This window comes from Notamacropus eugenii, chromosome 7 (assembly GCF_028372415.1).
Source record: "Notamacropus eugenii isolate mMacEug1 chromosome 7, mMacEug1.pri_v2, whole genome shotgun sequence".
In the NCBI taxonomy this organism is placed as follows: domain Eukaryota; kingdom Metazoa; phylum Chordata; class Mammalia; order Diprotodontia; family Macropodidae; genus Notamacropus; species Notamacropus eugenii.
Genome location: NC_092878.1, coordinates 164545400 through 164561418, shown reverse-complemented (window position 1 = coordinate 164561418; position 16019 = coordinate 164545400). Strand labels below are relative to the sequence as shown.

Sequence of the window (16019 nt, the reverse complement as noted above, 5' to 3'; positions counted from 1 at the left end):
TGGTGAGTCCTTTTTAAAAGTGCTAGTGTCTTTTCAGGGTCACTGCTACATACAAACTATGCCAGAGCATTTACTGTGGGCTTTCTTTGACATGTTTTCCTGAAAGTCAGATTGTTTGAACTGCAGTTACATCTGATATGCCAAAAAGACCTTCCACCCAAAGAAGAAAGGATAGCAGCCCATGTACCACAGACAGCAACCCACCCAAAATAAAGAGAAAAGAGTTAGGCAGGAAACAATTCAGGCAAAGCTCAGCGTCAAGTGCATGATGGGTATGGAGACTTGTTTCTTCCACCCTAGGTCCATCCTTTTTAAGATGTTGAAAGCAACGGCTAATGCACCCAAAGTTGCATCTCCCTGCTACAATACCAGTTAACTATCAAACACATGTTTGTGCTGGCTCTGCTACTAGGTGACTCCATGAGATGTTAGATAAAATCCATAGTAAGATCATATCAATAGTCAGTGACTCAAAAAATGTTTCCCTATTGAACCCCAGAGTTGGAAGGGAGCTCAGAAGCCATCAGATCTATCCTATCCTCGGACAAGAACGATGTTTAAAACATACATATGTATGTGTGCTATAAACACAACATATATTAACATAACATAACATAACATGTATTATAAACACACGTGTGTACATTCATGCATTTGTGTTCATATACATGTGTGCATGTATGCACACAGTCACGTGGTCATACAGCATCTACCGAAAGCTCAGCAGTGAGGAAGAGCCCACTACTTCTCCACACCTTGCACCTTTAGAATGGCTCTAATTGTGAAGTTTTTCTTTTCACCAAGGTTAAAATGACTCTTTAACTTCCATACACTGATCGTGACTTGCACCCTCTGGGAGCATTAGAAGAAATCTATTTCCTGTCCTCCCCCATTTTGATATGACAACTATTACCAAGATCTAAAGTGAGAAGGGACTTCAGGTTATAACATCCAAGCTTCCTCATTTAAGATAAAGAAACTAAGGGTCATGGAGGTTGCGACTCGATCTCGTCTTCTGACTCCATAGCAAATTATTTTTCTATTGCTTTCTAAAAATTCCTTCAACAAATTGTTTCAAGAACCCTGAAATTTCTGGTTACCTTCCTTTAGACATTCTGTACCTTCCCAAAATATGGCATACGATAATCCTAATGTAGTCTGACCAGGGCACCCAGCCATTCATTCAGCAAGGACTCATTAAGTACCTACTATGTGCCAGGCACTGAAGTAGGCAGTAGGACCACAAGACAAGAATGAGACCACTCTCTGACCTCAAGGAACTTAGGAGAAAACAATGTGTACACAGAAAATGAAATACAGAATATTTTCTGAGGGAATGTTACTAGCACGTAGGGGGAGTTGGACAAGTTTTCTATAGGAGTTAGCCCTTGTGCTGAGCTTTAAAGGAAGCAAGAGGTTCTTTGAGGTGGAGGTGAGGAGAGATGACATTCTGAGTATCATGTGTGAATGCACAGTGTTGGAGATGGATTATTCTGTAGAGAGCACAGTAAGCCATCAGTCTGACAGGAATGCAGAGTGCATAAAGGAAAGCTAAGAAGGAGCCAAACCGGAATGGCTTAGAAAGGTCCCCAAAGAAAGGTTTGTATGTTAAATGTCTAGAAGCAGGAAGAGAATGCTAGAGCAGGGCAGTGATGTGGGGACCGCTGCCAATTCTTCTCTAGTCCTTAGATCACATTGGATTTTGGGGGGGGTTGGTCACCCCTGATACACAACATATTGACTTCCCCTTTGTAAAATTCCCCAGATGATTTTCATATGCACTGTTGTCTAGTCCGACATATGCATATTTGGTTCTAGATCGACCAAACCAGCTTTGATGATTCTGTATCTGCCATGGCTGAGCCTGTAACAGCCAGGTCAAAGGAATGACGTTTACCATTACAATTAGTAGGGTTTAAGTAAATAAGATACATTAGTAAACAAGATATAATTAAATTACCACTAATAATGACAATTATATAATATGTATAATTTATTTAATGAGTATACTAAGTAATAAGATATAATAGAGACTAAACCCAGGATTTCATTGATTTGGGCAGCTCCCAATGAAAGACTTCCTCTAGTAATATAGGCTATCACCTTTTCTTCAACAGTCTTAGAGGTATACCCAGAGCAGAGGTGTCAAACATGGCCCACAATGCTCGAGTACAGTCAGAACCCTTGAAGGCCCAATGCTGAAGAGGAAGCTTAAATACTTTGGTCACATAATGAGAAGATGAGACTTGGTGGAAAAGACCCTGATGTTGGGAAAGACTGAATGCAAAAGAAGAAGGGGACGGCAGAGGATGAGATGGAGAGATGGTGTCGTGTAAACAACAAACATGAGCTTGGACAGACTTCAGGAGACAGTCGAGGATAGAAGGGTCTGGTGTGCTATGGTCCATGCAGCCATGAAGAGTTGGACATTACTGGAAAAGTGAACAGCACACCTGGAACCAGATGAAAAAGGAACTGGGAAATATTCAAAAAAACAAATACAAACACCATGAAGTATGGACAATATTAACATGTGGTTTTCTAAGTCAATATACAGCCTGCTGGGATTCTTTTATATGGTTTAATGGGTGCCTATTTCTATTCTTACTATCTGTGTGACCTCGGGCAAATCACTTAACCATGTTTGCCTCAGTTTCCTCATCTGTAAAATGAGCCAGAGAAGGAAATGACAAATCACTCCTGTATCTTTGCCAAGGAAACCTCAAATGGGATCATGGAGAGTCAGACATGACTGAAAAATGACTAAATACCACCATCACCACCACCGAAGAGATCACAAAGCATTGAACCAAAAGAGACCTCAGGAACATGAGAGATCATCTCAGTCACAGGAGAGGAAATGAGCCCTGGGGGGTTAAATCTTGCCCAGTATCAAGAAGGCAAGAGAGGGAAAGGTGAGAGTCAAGATTCCAGACCTCGGTGCTTTTGGTGCTAAGTCCTGGAAGAGATCCAAAGTTTAGATGCCATATCCAGTGCTCACTTTTAGTCAGGAGGAGACACAATGTTGCAAGAGAACAAAACCCAGGGCTCTAAGAGGCAGCGTGGATGGTGGTTAATGACTAGAACACCGGACTTGGTGTCACAAACACCTGGGTTAGGATGCTGGAGAGGTTGCTATATCCCCTCCTACTCTCTTTACTCTCAATCTATGAATCTATCACATACCTAGTCGGGGAGGAAGTTAGTGACCACACAGAGAATCTGGGGGCTTCCTGGGTGGCAGTTCCCTTGCTGCTCTTGATCTAAGATGCTGGAAGCTGGTAGGGATTCAGGAGGCAAAGGGAATGGGATGGGGAGGATGGATAATTCGAGTCGGGGAGGATGAATAATTCGAGTCGTAGAGAATGTCACAGGCTAAGCCAAAGAGCTAGAAAACCCGGGGAACGTTACGGGGTGGAGAAGATCCCAGTGGCAAGAGTAAAAGGAGGATTCTTGTGCCATGGAGCAAGGGGAGACTGGAAACCTAATTCTAGAAGTTCTGACTTTGGAGTAAAAGGGTCTGGATTCAAATTCTTCTTCAGATCCTTACTACTTGTGTGATTAATATTTCTGACTCTCAGTTTCTTCATGTGTCAAATGAAGAAGGTTGCACCAGATGACCTCTGAGGTCTTTCCAGATCTATGATCCATGACCCTTGGTCAGTCTGACTGTGAAGATTTCTGGTCTATGCTCCACAAGGTTGTAGGAGGTGGGCACTGGAAAGAGGGTTATTGCGGTGGGAACCTGGAAATATTGGCCTGGGTATGGCTGCACTGCATGATGGCACAGCCCAGGGAAAAGTCATAAGGTAAAATGTAGGATCTGGAGTTATTATACCAGTGGGTACATCAGTGAGTCCGCTGGAAAGGCCCAAGGGCCCTTCTAAGTTCATTGGTAGATTCGGTGACAGTTCTAGAGGTCTGAAGAACATAAATGGAGGGTAGATGGTAAGGCGCTATGGTCCTCAAATTCACTCTAAGGAATGGATATAATAACTTCCATCTCTCTAAGTCATGTGAGCAGACAAGTAGCCATGATGGGTTCTAGGTGGCCCTGAGAAAGGGCAGGGAAGGGCACCCTTAGTAGTGGGTTCTGGGATGGTGGACATCATCGAGAGAGGGAAGAGAGACATCAGCTTCTAGAACATCTTGGTTACGAGACAAGAGCAACTGAACTTTACTTAGTGTACCATAGGAGGTCACTGAAGATTTGGAAGCAGGAGTTCCCTGATCAGCTCTATACAAGATGAATCAAAGAAAAAGCATATTCTAAGTCCTAACTACTATATGTCAAGGCTTGTGCCAAGGAACTACAGTGGATGCACATAGAAAAAAAAAAACTGTCCCTGCTCTCAAGAAGTTCACACTCCAGAAGAAGACACCACATGTAGGATGGTTAAGCTGTGGGGTAGATGACAAGACCTAGAGATCCTTCTGATGCATAAGAGTATCTGACCCTCTAATACATCATGATCAATTGGGAGACATGGGAGTCATGGCACAGGAGTGCCCAGCATGACATGCCTGTGTCAAAGAAGGCTCTGTGCTCTGTGAGCAAAGCAGAATTGCAGTAGGTCAAAGAAAAAATGGGATGTGCAAATTTAGAGACATCTCCATTCCAAATGTTCATTTCGTTCTCTTCAGACATGAAGGACAACCTCGTCATTATCATATACTGTCTTGAGCTCTGTTACAAAATACCAATTGCAAAACATTTTTCCCACATTATCAAAAAAACATGACAGAGAGTTTAAGAAAGGTCCTAGGGGAAATAGGGGCAAAGGCATAGTTATACAAACTGGGGGAAGTAGTCACTCCATTACAGAGGAGGTCAGTGTTTCTGTAATGAAGGCAAGCTTCAAAGATTGACGATTGGGTAGACCGTGATTATGGGGGTCCAAGGAGGCAGGAAACACCATCTCACAAATGACTACATCCAATTCTCCGACAGACGCAAGCCAATCTACCCAATTACTTGGGACAATCAGGGAAAAATATCTGTCTCCAATGTCCCCAAAGAACTTTTCTGCTGCAAGACCTCATGAACATAAATGGCAGTCCCAGAACTTGTCAGTCCAGGTCACAATTGTTCTTTAGATAAGCCCTTACATCAGATATTTATTTTAGGTGGCTGCATGATAAAATAAATTGTTTTCCATCTGAGTTTGATGGGCATTATTCTGATTCAATGAGGCTTTCACCCATCTAACTGGAGTCAGTATGGCTGAAGGGAGAGGGCGCTAGGCTTAGAGACTAGAAAACGAGGGGTCAAATCCAACGTCTGTTATTTATTGGCTATGTAACTATGGAGGGGTGACTCAACCTCTCTGAGGGTCATTTTTCTTATTTGTAAGATAAGGTTAATAAGATATATCTACCTTATGAGGTTATTGTGAGGGCTAATGTTATAACATATAAAGTACTTTGCAAACCTTAGGATGCTATAAAGATTTCTGATATGATAAGCATGTTTTTCGGACACACTCCTACAGGAAATCGATCTAAAAGTAATCTCAAGTTGGAACACTAAATATTTAAGTTGCTAACGGCTGCTATCACTACTAATTAAAAAAAAAAATAAACCCATGGCTGATATTTATACAGGGCTTTAAGGTCTGGGAATCATTTTAATCATGTTATCTCATTTAATCATTACAACAACCGTGTAAGGTAGTTGTTATTATTAATTCACATTTTATAGATGAGGAAATTGAGGATCAGAGAGGTAAAGTGACTTGCTCAGGGTTACATACCTAACAAATATCAAAGAATGGATTTAAATTTAGCTTTTCCTGACTGTAACCTTAGAATTTTCCACACTATACCACATTGCCTCTCTAACAGGAAGAAAAACTCTTAGTCAAGTCAATAAGCATTTATTAAACACCTACTATATGCTGAGGTGCTAAAGATTCAGAGAAAGAAAAAAAAAAACCAAATAGCCCTGTTCTCAAGAAGCTCATGGTTTAATGGGGAAAGACATGTCAACAACTACATCCAAGCAGGCCACAGATAAAATGAATTGGAGCTAATTTACTGTAGCTGTGTTAGGTGCAAAAGTCTAGAAAGAGAGAATGGACTCCAAGTTCTTTGATTCACAAGTGCAGAAGGGCAGATAGATATTATCCAGTTATAAAGAAGTACACACACACACACACACACACACACACACACACACACACACACACACACACACACACACACACACACCCTGAGTAACATGGCCCTTATACCACAAAGGTAATAAATTGACAAACAATATAAAACAAAGACAGAAAGCAGTAGCATTTGATCCATGGCCAGTGAATTTTATTTTTTATGAACCACAGGATTTGGAGTGTGGTGGGATCTTAGAGATTATTAGGTTCAGTCCCCGCAGTTTGCAAAGGGGGAAATTAAGCAGAGAATTAAGTGAACCAAGTAGGAAAACAGCACAGCTGAATTTTGAATCCAGGTCATGGGACTCTAAATTTAATGCTCTTTATAGCAAATGCATTGGCAAAATGTATATTTACAAATAATTTGTGGGGAAATTATTTATATGATATGGTCTCTTCAACTTAATGGGAGAATAACAAATCTTCGGAGTGAAGAGCACTTGTCATCTATTTTATACACATTGACTACTTTCTAAATTAGTATCTTGGAATTAAAAATTCTATAGATAATAGAGGGCAGGTGGTGCTGCAGTGGATAGAGTATTGGGCCTGAAGTCAGGGAGACTCATCTTCATGAGTTCAAATCTTGACTCAGACTAGCTGTGTGACCCTGGGCTGACTCTGTTTGCCTCAATTTCTTCATCCGTCAAATGAGCTGGAGAAGGAAATGGCAAACCACTCCAGTATCTTTGCCAAGAAAACCCCAAATGGGATCATAACGAGTCAAACATACCTGAAAGGACTTAGCAACAACAATAATAACAGGTAATAGAAGGGAGAAAGAAGACAAAAAAAAATTTTAAAAGGACATTTAGGACACAAGACCTCTATCCCCCTCTGCATCCATCCACCAAATTCAGTCTGTCTTTGTGATATTAAGCAGACATGGTATTGTTCCGTGGCAAAATCACTAACTGGGATCAGAGAACCTGGGAAATCCAGGTCCTGGGGGCTGGGGGAAACATACCTTATCACCTGTAAAACTCTGGGCACGTCATTTTTTCTCTCAGGCTCCCAGTTTTCTCATTTGCAAAATGAGGGGGTTGGATTAGTTGATCTCTCAGGTCCCTTCCAGCTATAAATCTGTGCTCCTATGATGTTAAATATAAAGTTAATTATGGAAAACTACTCGGGAGTATTAAACTGCCTGTTGTTCCAGGACTTTGATCCAAGCTACCATATAAACTTAATATTGGTCAATTCGACTCTATGCAAAGAGAGAGTTTTTTTTTTCCCTTGGCCCTGTACGAAACAAAGCAATTTTTGACGATCCAAGAGACAACCTGCAATTGTTAGAAAACTGGAAAAACATTACATTTACATCCCAGCTGCACTTAATGTCAAAGGTCAAAAGCTAACATTATTATAAGAACCTGCTAAAAACAACAGTCACATTTCATAGGTCTTAGAATCAAGAAGGTTTATATTGTGAAGGTAAACACACATTGGGAAAAATGAGCCTTCTCCTTCAAAGGATCTGTCAGTCTGTTTCCTAGGATGGTACAGAAGGCATCGGAATAGCTCTCTACATATTTCACTTGGTTTGTGGAAAATTAATTTCCAAAATACTGGTCATTCACATTATTAACTTAACTGATGCAATCAAATGCACAATAAGGTAGTGAAGGACCCAGGCTGCCATCAATCCTCCCCCCATTTCCACCCCCAATTTCTTCTGAATGCCGTAGAGGTCCTTGCATTGTTTTCTTATTAATTAAAGGTAAGTCCTTGGGAAGCAAAGACCCAGGTACCTCTTCAATCAAATGCTCTTCAATGAGTTACAAAGAATACTGACAGTTAACCCTCCATCTTTAGGAGGAGGACTATGGCCTCATTCACTGCTAATAATTGTCCACTGCATGTGGCTAAATTTAAACCAAGTTTCAGGCTGTCTAGCAGAATGAGATACCAAAGCACTGGTTGAAACTCAACAGTTAAAGACTGAGAAACACCACTGGACAGTGGAAAGAGGATTGAACTTGGGCTTGTAGAACCTGAGTTCAAATCCAGACTCTATTACTTAGCACTCCATGTGACTACACGCAAGTCAATTCACTTTTTAAAACCTTGGTTTTGGGATAGCTGGGTGGTGCAGTGGACAGAGCACTGGACTTGGAATCAGGAAGACTCATCTTCACAGGTTGAAATCCAGCCTTAGATACTAGCTATGTGACCTTAGGCAAGTCATTTGACTGTGTGCCTCAGTTTCCTCATCTGTAACATGAATTGGAGAGAGAACTAGCTAAACCACTGGTATCTCTGCCACACACCCCCTTTTTTGGGGGGGGGGTCAGAGTCAGACACAACTGAACAACAATAAAACTTGGTTTCCTTATATGTAAAATGAAGGAGTTGAGTTGCCTAGATGAACTTTAAGGTTCCCCTCAAACCTAGAACCAGTATCTTAAGATTAACCAATGAGAGGCATGTGGCTTAGCTGATGGAAGACCAGGTCTGGGAGTCAGGAAGACCTAAATGAGGTGCTGGTTAAGTCATTTCATATCAGAGCCCCAGGTGAATCTCTAAAACAAAATGAGTAAGAAAATTAGAAGACAGATGCTGAGCTGTATTGGCAGAAGGAATACCCAACATGATGAAATCGCCAAGAAGCTCGATCCATCAACAGGTTTGATTCCTGGGGCAGACGGACTACCTAAATAAGTTTTTCTTCTTTTTTTTAATTTCCAAGCCAAAACATGCTCATTCATACCTTCTTTTTCTGTTTTTTTTTTTTTGAAGAAAACATAGAGGAGAAAAGAATAGTATTTCCAAAAAGATGTGGTCCAAGATTTAGTTGGTGGTTAAGCTAAAATCATAATCCAGCTCTCAGGAACTTTGCTGCAGTGATTTCTGTGGCCTAGATTTGGATTCTGGTGCCGGTGTCTGAGGTCCCATCTGGAATCACCCAGTTGTAATCGCTTTTTGCATTGCCTCCCCCTCCCCCTCCCACCATGTGAAAGGACTCAACTTCCTATCCAAACCGGTTTGGAAGCCTTTGCAGACCGCTCCCAACCAGCTGGACAATGTACAATCCCAAAAGGGAGAGCTTGTATTTCTTGGCCACTTCAGAGATTAAAGGCCTGCTATCCTCTGGCTAAACATGGGACCAATTTCCGGTTCTCATAAGGCAGAAATCCACATCCTTCTGAAAAGTGAGATAACTAGGCTCTGTCCTTCCCTCCTAGTCAGGAATTGTGTTAAGGCTGACTTTGAGCAAAGAGTTTCTCTGGGCTCTGGCTCCCCTCTAGCTTGGGGGGCCTGAGCAGAGCACAAACCCTGAGAATCCTCACAGGAGCAGAGAAAATTAAAAAATGACATTGCCAAGAGGATTAGAACTTCATCGTTCTCATGTGTTGCTACAGTTACTAGATTTCAGGTTTCCGGCATGCTCTGAAACCGAAATGTCTAGTCAAAATGACCCCTAAACTATTTCAGGGGATGGAAAGTCTGTGAAGGGAGCGGGCGCCAAACTACCACCATGAGAACGCAGGAGGGTAATGAGAGCAAATGCGGGAGTTGGGTTTTCAATGTGAACAGGAGCTCTGCTTATGGGGGCAGCCAGAAAACAAACCAAAAACAAACAAACACAAAAAAACCCAAAAACACTACCAGGGAAGCTATTTGAAAAAGTGAGACATCTACAGGAAATTAGCATCCCTCTAATACTAGGTATATGGGTGGTGGTGGTGGTGGAGGGTGGCAGTCACAGAGACTGGGGCAACAGGCAGCCAGTGAAGACAACCCTGTTCATGGCACCGCTTCTTCAGGGCCGCAGACAAAATCCACTCTTTCAAATGTCCTTCCCGCTTGAAAGTCAGTGTAGTAGCGGGTCTCAGGTCTCCAGTCTGTAGGCAGCGGGATGTGGGAGGGGCAGGATAGAAATTTAGGAAAGCAAAGGCACAAAAAGAGATTACTGAGGTTCTCTCAGATATAAAAATTGGAAGAGACCTTGGAGACCATATGTATTGTAGAACTTCTTAACGTGTGTCATAGACCCCTTGGGCAGTCTAGTGAAGCTTATGGAGCTCAGAATAATGGTTATGAATCAGTAAAATAAAACACACAGGATTACCAAGGAAAGGAATGGATTGAAGTACATTTATCAAAATACTGAAAAATCAAATTCATAGACCTGAAATTTCAAATTGCAAGACCAAAAATATACTCCCAAACTCTCTACAACATCCCCCGCAAGAGATTGACCTAGCCCGCATTCGAAGACCTTTCTAGTGATGGGGAACTCGCTGTCTCCAAGACGTCCATTCGAATTTTGTACAGCTCTAATGATAGAAAGTTCTTGCTAACATTAAGCCTAAATCTCCTCTGGAACAACCCCCTTCTCTCACATCGGGGTCTGCAAACATTCATCCCAGGGCGCGGATCGCCCCCACCCGGATCTTCAAACCCGTAACTGAGAGCTATCCTGGTCACTTCTCTAATACGGGATGGAAGAGCTTAAAATGGAGAAATGGTGCCGGAGGAAAATTCCACCGGTCTCTAACGTCGAATCCAATCTCTTTCCCAAGTCCCGCACACAAACACCATAAGTCACTCCTCGCTTGGTCTGGGCTCAGCGCCCTTAGCAGGCCAGTCCCCTCCCGCCTGCCTCCGGTGCCCGCTCTCTCCATCCCCCGCTCCCCCTCTGGGTTGGGGCCGCCGGGACGGAAGGATGACTGTACCTTGTTTTGTCTCCGAAAGGCAACATAGCCGAGGCTCGGGGGAGAGACCATGCAGCCTCGTTCCAACAGCCCGGAGTGCCCGCCTGAGCCCGAGCCGGCCTCCGACAGGGCTGAGGAGGGAGGCGCGAGGGGTGAGGTGAGACCAGGTGAGGCGAGGAGCGGCCGCTACGCCAGGTGATGCTGGGACACGCCCTGGCACTCGCAAAGCTCCCCAGATGCGCTGCGAGGACGCTGCCCCCTCGCGGGGAGCGCTTGGCACGGCAGTACCCCACTAGGACGGCTGTGGAACTCCCCCCCCGGCTCCCCGAGTCCTGGCAAACTCAGGAGTGCCCTTCGGACTGACTCTTTCCTGCCTCTCCTAGCCCCTTGTGCTGCGGCCTTCCGTGCCTTAGACGGCGGGCCGAGCCACGGCCAGCCCTGTTCTTCAGGAGTCTGGACTGCGCGCTCCTGCGAGGAAAAACGAGGCGCAAACACCCGGTGTCGGTGCTTCAGCCCCAGCTCTAGATGCTGCTGCTGCTGCTGCCCCAGCCTCCCTCCGTCCCACCCCGGACAGGCACTAACTGTAGGGGCCCTCGGGAAACAGCACCGTCCCCCCTCCTCCCCCCTCCTCCTGCAGCTGTGCCTATTGCTCTCAGTTAGACGGGGCACACACTCACACACACACACACTCACACACACACACACACACACACACACACACACACACTCACACACTCACACACTCACACTCAAGCTCCACCCCTACTGGGCTAGGCAGGGCGAAGCTGAGCCAGACCAGTGAAGATGGACAGTCCACCCAGCCTCGCTACTTCTCGTTCTCTTTCACCTCTCCCGTATTGTGGCTGGCGCTCCCAGGCCTGGCTGGCTCCCTCCAGTCCAGGACGGCTGGACCGGACCTGGCCTAGTGCGCTCAGTTAGCGCGGGCAGCTCCAGACCCGCCATTTGCTCGGGGTCTCCTCCCAGACCAGCCCAGCTCCGCCTCTGCCCCGGCCCCGCCCCCGCCCCCGCCGTTCTTCTCCCTCTCCTCTGTCCCTCTCGTGTGCCAGGCAGCGGGGGCCTCCTGGAGAGCCCAGCGCTGACCCAGGCCAGGCCGGAGCCCCGGGGCAAGGCTCAGCGGCCTTTCCGTGCATCTCCTCCAAACTCCCAAAGGAGTGAAAAAAGCTAGAAGACCAGAAAAGTGGGTGGCAGTGAGGTCACGGTCAGGGGGCCACGGTGAGACTGTGCCCCGGGAAGATTCCAGGCTTCAGCCCCCCACCCAATTCCAAGCACTCACAAAAACACACACATGCCTATCCCTCTGGATACCCCCGGGGAAAGAACTCAGACTACCCTTTCTTCCGCGCTCCAAGGAGGGAAAACTGTTGGGGTTCGCTCTGGGGCGGAGGGCAGAAGCGAGGCGGCAGCGGGGACCCGGAAAGCAGGAAAACTCTTTGCTCCGGGAAGCCCCGGCCCGACTACCGACTTAGCGTCTGCGCCCCGACTGGCTCCGCAGCCGGACCGGGCTTCTGGCCCGGCCGGAGCTCGGGGAGTGCTCCCAGAGATCGCCAAGACCTCGGTCCCTCCTGCGATCCAAGGCTCGGAGAGTTAGCTTGGGAAGGGATCTTAGAGGTCATCGGGTCCAAGCCCCCGTTCGGTGGGCTTTTGTTCTCCGAGCCCTAGGAGCGGTGCCGGGACGACTCCTGGGCCAGGGCCAGGGCAGGAGCGGGGAAGGGAGAGGAAAGCAGGCGCGGACCCCGAGCCCCAGGCTCCCGCGGCGAGGCTTGCGGGGACTTGGCTTACCTTGTGGCTTTCCGCACAAAGTAAGAGGAAGTAAAGTCCCAGTGGTCGTCCAGCCACGCTTCCACCCAGGCGGTGTCCCGGGGCTCCCCGGGCTGCCCGGGCTGCCGCTGCCGCTGCCGCTGCTGCCGCTGCCGCTGCCGCCGGCGCCGGCGCCGCCCCCGTGGGCTCGGACTCGGGCAGCCGGGCTCCATGGCCCCGCGGTGCTGCCCCCGCCCAGGGGCCGCTACTCGCTGGAGGCGCTCGGGGCCCTCCTCCCTTCCCCCCCACGGGGGCCCGCCCTCACGGAATCCGGAGCCCGGCGGGTCGGAGGGCCAGAGGGCGGAGGGCGGGAGCGCAGCACCGTCTGCCCCCCGCCCCTTCCCGGGCGCGCCCCGGGCTCTCCAGGTGTGGCAGGCTGAAACTGACACGGAGGCTGAGGCACCGGGGCCCTCGCTGGCTGCCCCGAGAACCGGGGCGTGGGTGCTCCGACGCGGGCAGGTTCGGCCACCGGGGTGCGCTGCGAGCCAAGCGAGCCGGGCGAGGACAGGACGCGGGGCTGTCGTGGTGGGGGGGCCGAGTTCTGTGCCTCGCTGGGATCAGAGAAAGTGGCGAAGCCTGCCGACGGGTGGCGGTTCGCGAGCCAGGTTAGAAGGGAGGGTGGGACTCGCTGGGCTTCACACCTGACCCGGGAGAAAGAATCAGAGGATCCCGAGCCACTTCCCCACAGGGCGGGGTAGAACAATCAGCATCCTTACTCCTTCACTGGGACTCCCCCGAGGGCCTGGGATCTGTCCGCGGCAGCCCGCCCCGCAAGATCGAGTGAGTGCGAGTGTTCCAGCACTTAGCTCAATGCTGGCCTCGCAGCTTCGCTTAGTAAATGTTTACTGACTCCTGACGGGGCTATTTCTCCTGACGTCCAGTGAGGACAAGCTTTTCTTTTCTCTTTCCATCCCCAAATTTGAGAACCAAGTTTCTTTCCAGCTCTGATTTCAGTACTCGTGAATGTCTCAGAAAACGTCCTAGTTTCTGTTACCTAAGGACCACACGTCTTCTCATTTTGCCTAATCAAGAATAGTCAGTGAATATCCATTAATTGTGCTGCTGTTTTCTGCTTGTGAAACCTTGGACAAATGAATCACCCTCTCTGGGCCTCGGGTCTCTTTCATCTCTTTCAGTCTCTCTGTGTATGTGTGGTTAAAAGTTAAGCTTAATGTAAACCAGAAGTAAATAAAGTTTCCTACTTTACCCTGCAATCTACTTTTTGTGCACTCTCCTACTTTCCTCTTGCAATCTGGCTCATCATTCAAGTGTAGCTGACTTTTCTGAAGCGAGATCTCTGAAAAGCTGCATCTGATGCCATTTTTCAGTCCTCTTCCTTCTTCACCTCTGCAGTATGTAACATTAGTGACCACCCTCTCCTCCTAGATACCTGCTCCCCTTATTTTCATGATCTTGCCCCCAGCCCTGGCTCCTCTGACTGTTTCTTTGCTGGATCATCTATGTATTGAGGAACCTCAGGACTCTGCTTTTTCTTCTGCTTCTGTGGGGCTCTCTCTTTGGTCTCACCAGCTCCCATGGATTCAGCTGTCACCTCTTTTCAGGAGCCTGTGTATCCAACCCTATTCTGTCTCTTAAACTCCAATCCTGTCTTCTCAGCTTCATATTGAGCATCTCCAACTGGATACCTCTTAGGTATCTCAAATTCAACATGTCCAAAACAGAACTATTTCTCTCTCCCCAGCCCTTAAACCTCCCTTTTTAACTTCTTTATTTCTGCTGAGGACACCATCATCCCAGCTACCTGGGTTTGAAATTTCAGTCATCCTGAAATCTTTCCCCTTCCCCCCTACTCTCATCCAATCTGACACTTAGTTTTGCCAATTTGGTCTCCAATTCTATTCGTTTCTCTCCAGCCCCATAGTTACCACTTGGGTTCAGGCTCTCATCTCCCTTTACTTGGGTTCTTGTGATAGCCTCCTACTTGATCTTCTGGCCTCCAATTTCTCCTCATTCCAATCTTATTCTCCACATGGCTGCCAAACTGATAGTCCAACGACACTCCCATATTCTAGATGCTAGTGACTCCTCTTGGATTGTAAGAGAAATTCCAACTGTTTCCACAGACAATATCTGAGACTAGCTAAATTGCTCTACCTGGCCCATGCTTCCTCATTTTCCCCATGGTCCATGAAAAGTCATGCCAGATGCTGCCCTTCTTGCCCTTGAAACCAGACCATGCCCAGAAGAAGCTGAGTTACTCGACTCTGGACTCCCCAAAGTAATGCATCTTTATCCTCTCAGCCATTCTTCACCCAGCCCCCTTTTCCATTTTGAGATTACAATCAAATCCACCTAACATCACTTCAGAAGCGATGTGTCAATGGATTGTAAGATTATTGCACTTCTCATTTCAGGGACTTCCCAGACCAACATCCCTTCTATGGCCACTACTACCCTAAATGGCTTGTACCTTTCTATAAGAATGTAAGCAACTTGAAGGTAGGACTTATTTTTTAAATTTGCATGCCTTGCACCTAGAACAAAGTAGGCATTCAATAGGTGCTCACTTATTGATTAATTGGGCCAATGAAATACCTAATGTAGAAAGTGCTTTTTAAAAATCTGACAGAGAAGCAAAGGATTGGTGCCTGAGAACATAAACAGGTAACATTCCACTCCGCCCTGTGGCCAATCTCTGCCTTCCTTAGGTCTCTTTATAGTTTCTTCCTCCTCTCCCTTATAAAAATGGAAGGACAAACTCACAACCTAAGGGATCTACATACAGGCCCTGAGCCTTATAATACTACTTGGGATAGGGTCTCCCTAAGGAATTGTGATTGTGAACTCATGCTGTCTTCCATTAGGATTTACACGGTCCCCATGACTCAAGAAATAGGTGTGCATTACTCTTTCATCTCATAGCTCTCTGCCATGCCATCCCTCTTTCTCTTCTGCGTTTCTGTCTCCTTCCTGTTTGTCTTCTGTTTCCTTTTCTTTCTCTGTCTCCATCTGGTACTGGTTTCTCTTTTCCTTGGGAGGGGGAGGTGCCACACTGGCCCCTCTCCAGACCTCAGTCTGTGTCCCTGGCTTCCCATCCGCCTTTGTTTCCATCAGGGGTTATCCCCACATTGTTGGTGATTCCCTGATTCCAGGGAACTTGATCGAGTTTTGTGGATAGCCCTCATTCTCTATTTCCCCAATTTTAATATTTTAAAACTATTTTAAACTCTTGATTGAAAACATTAAGGTTAACTGATGTTCCCAAGCTTAGGTTTGAGGATGATGTTCCCAAGAAAAGAAGGCCACTTCAAGTGAGTGAACTACACTTAACCTGGAGTCTTACATTGCTTCGGTGGCCAGGGTGACTAGGACTGAGCCTGGTCAAAGAATTTATACATTTTCTAAGAAACACAATAGGGCACTT

The 16019-nt window shown here is 46.6% G+C and overlaps 1 protein-coding gene across 11 annotated transcripts in view; it reads right to left on the bottom strand.

Moving 5' to 3' along the window:
* The window catches only part of PDE5A (phosphodiesterase 5A), a 196353-nt gene extending 182943 nt beyond the window's left edge, over positions 1-13410 (bottom strand). For 2 of the 11 annotated variants that reach the window (XM_072625343.1, XM_072625345.1), the window contains exons 1-2: positions 11664-11806; positions 10838-11284 (exon numbers count right to left, since the gene is read on the bottom strand). In XM_072625343.1, the coding sequence (XP_072481444.1) occupies positions 10838-10863 (26 nt within the window). In that variant the 5' untranslated portion in view covers positions 10864-11284; positions 11664-11806. Of the gene's footprint in view, positions 1-7125; positions 10811-10837; positions 11285-11612; positions 11812-12616 lie in introns of those variants that run through there. The other 9 variants (XM_072625339.1, XM_072625338.1, XM_072625346.1 and 6 more) reach the window with 8 other exon arrangements.
* Positions 13411-16019: the final 2609 nt, after the last annotated feature.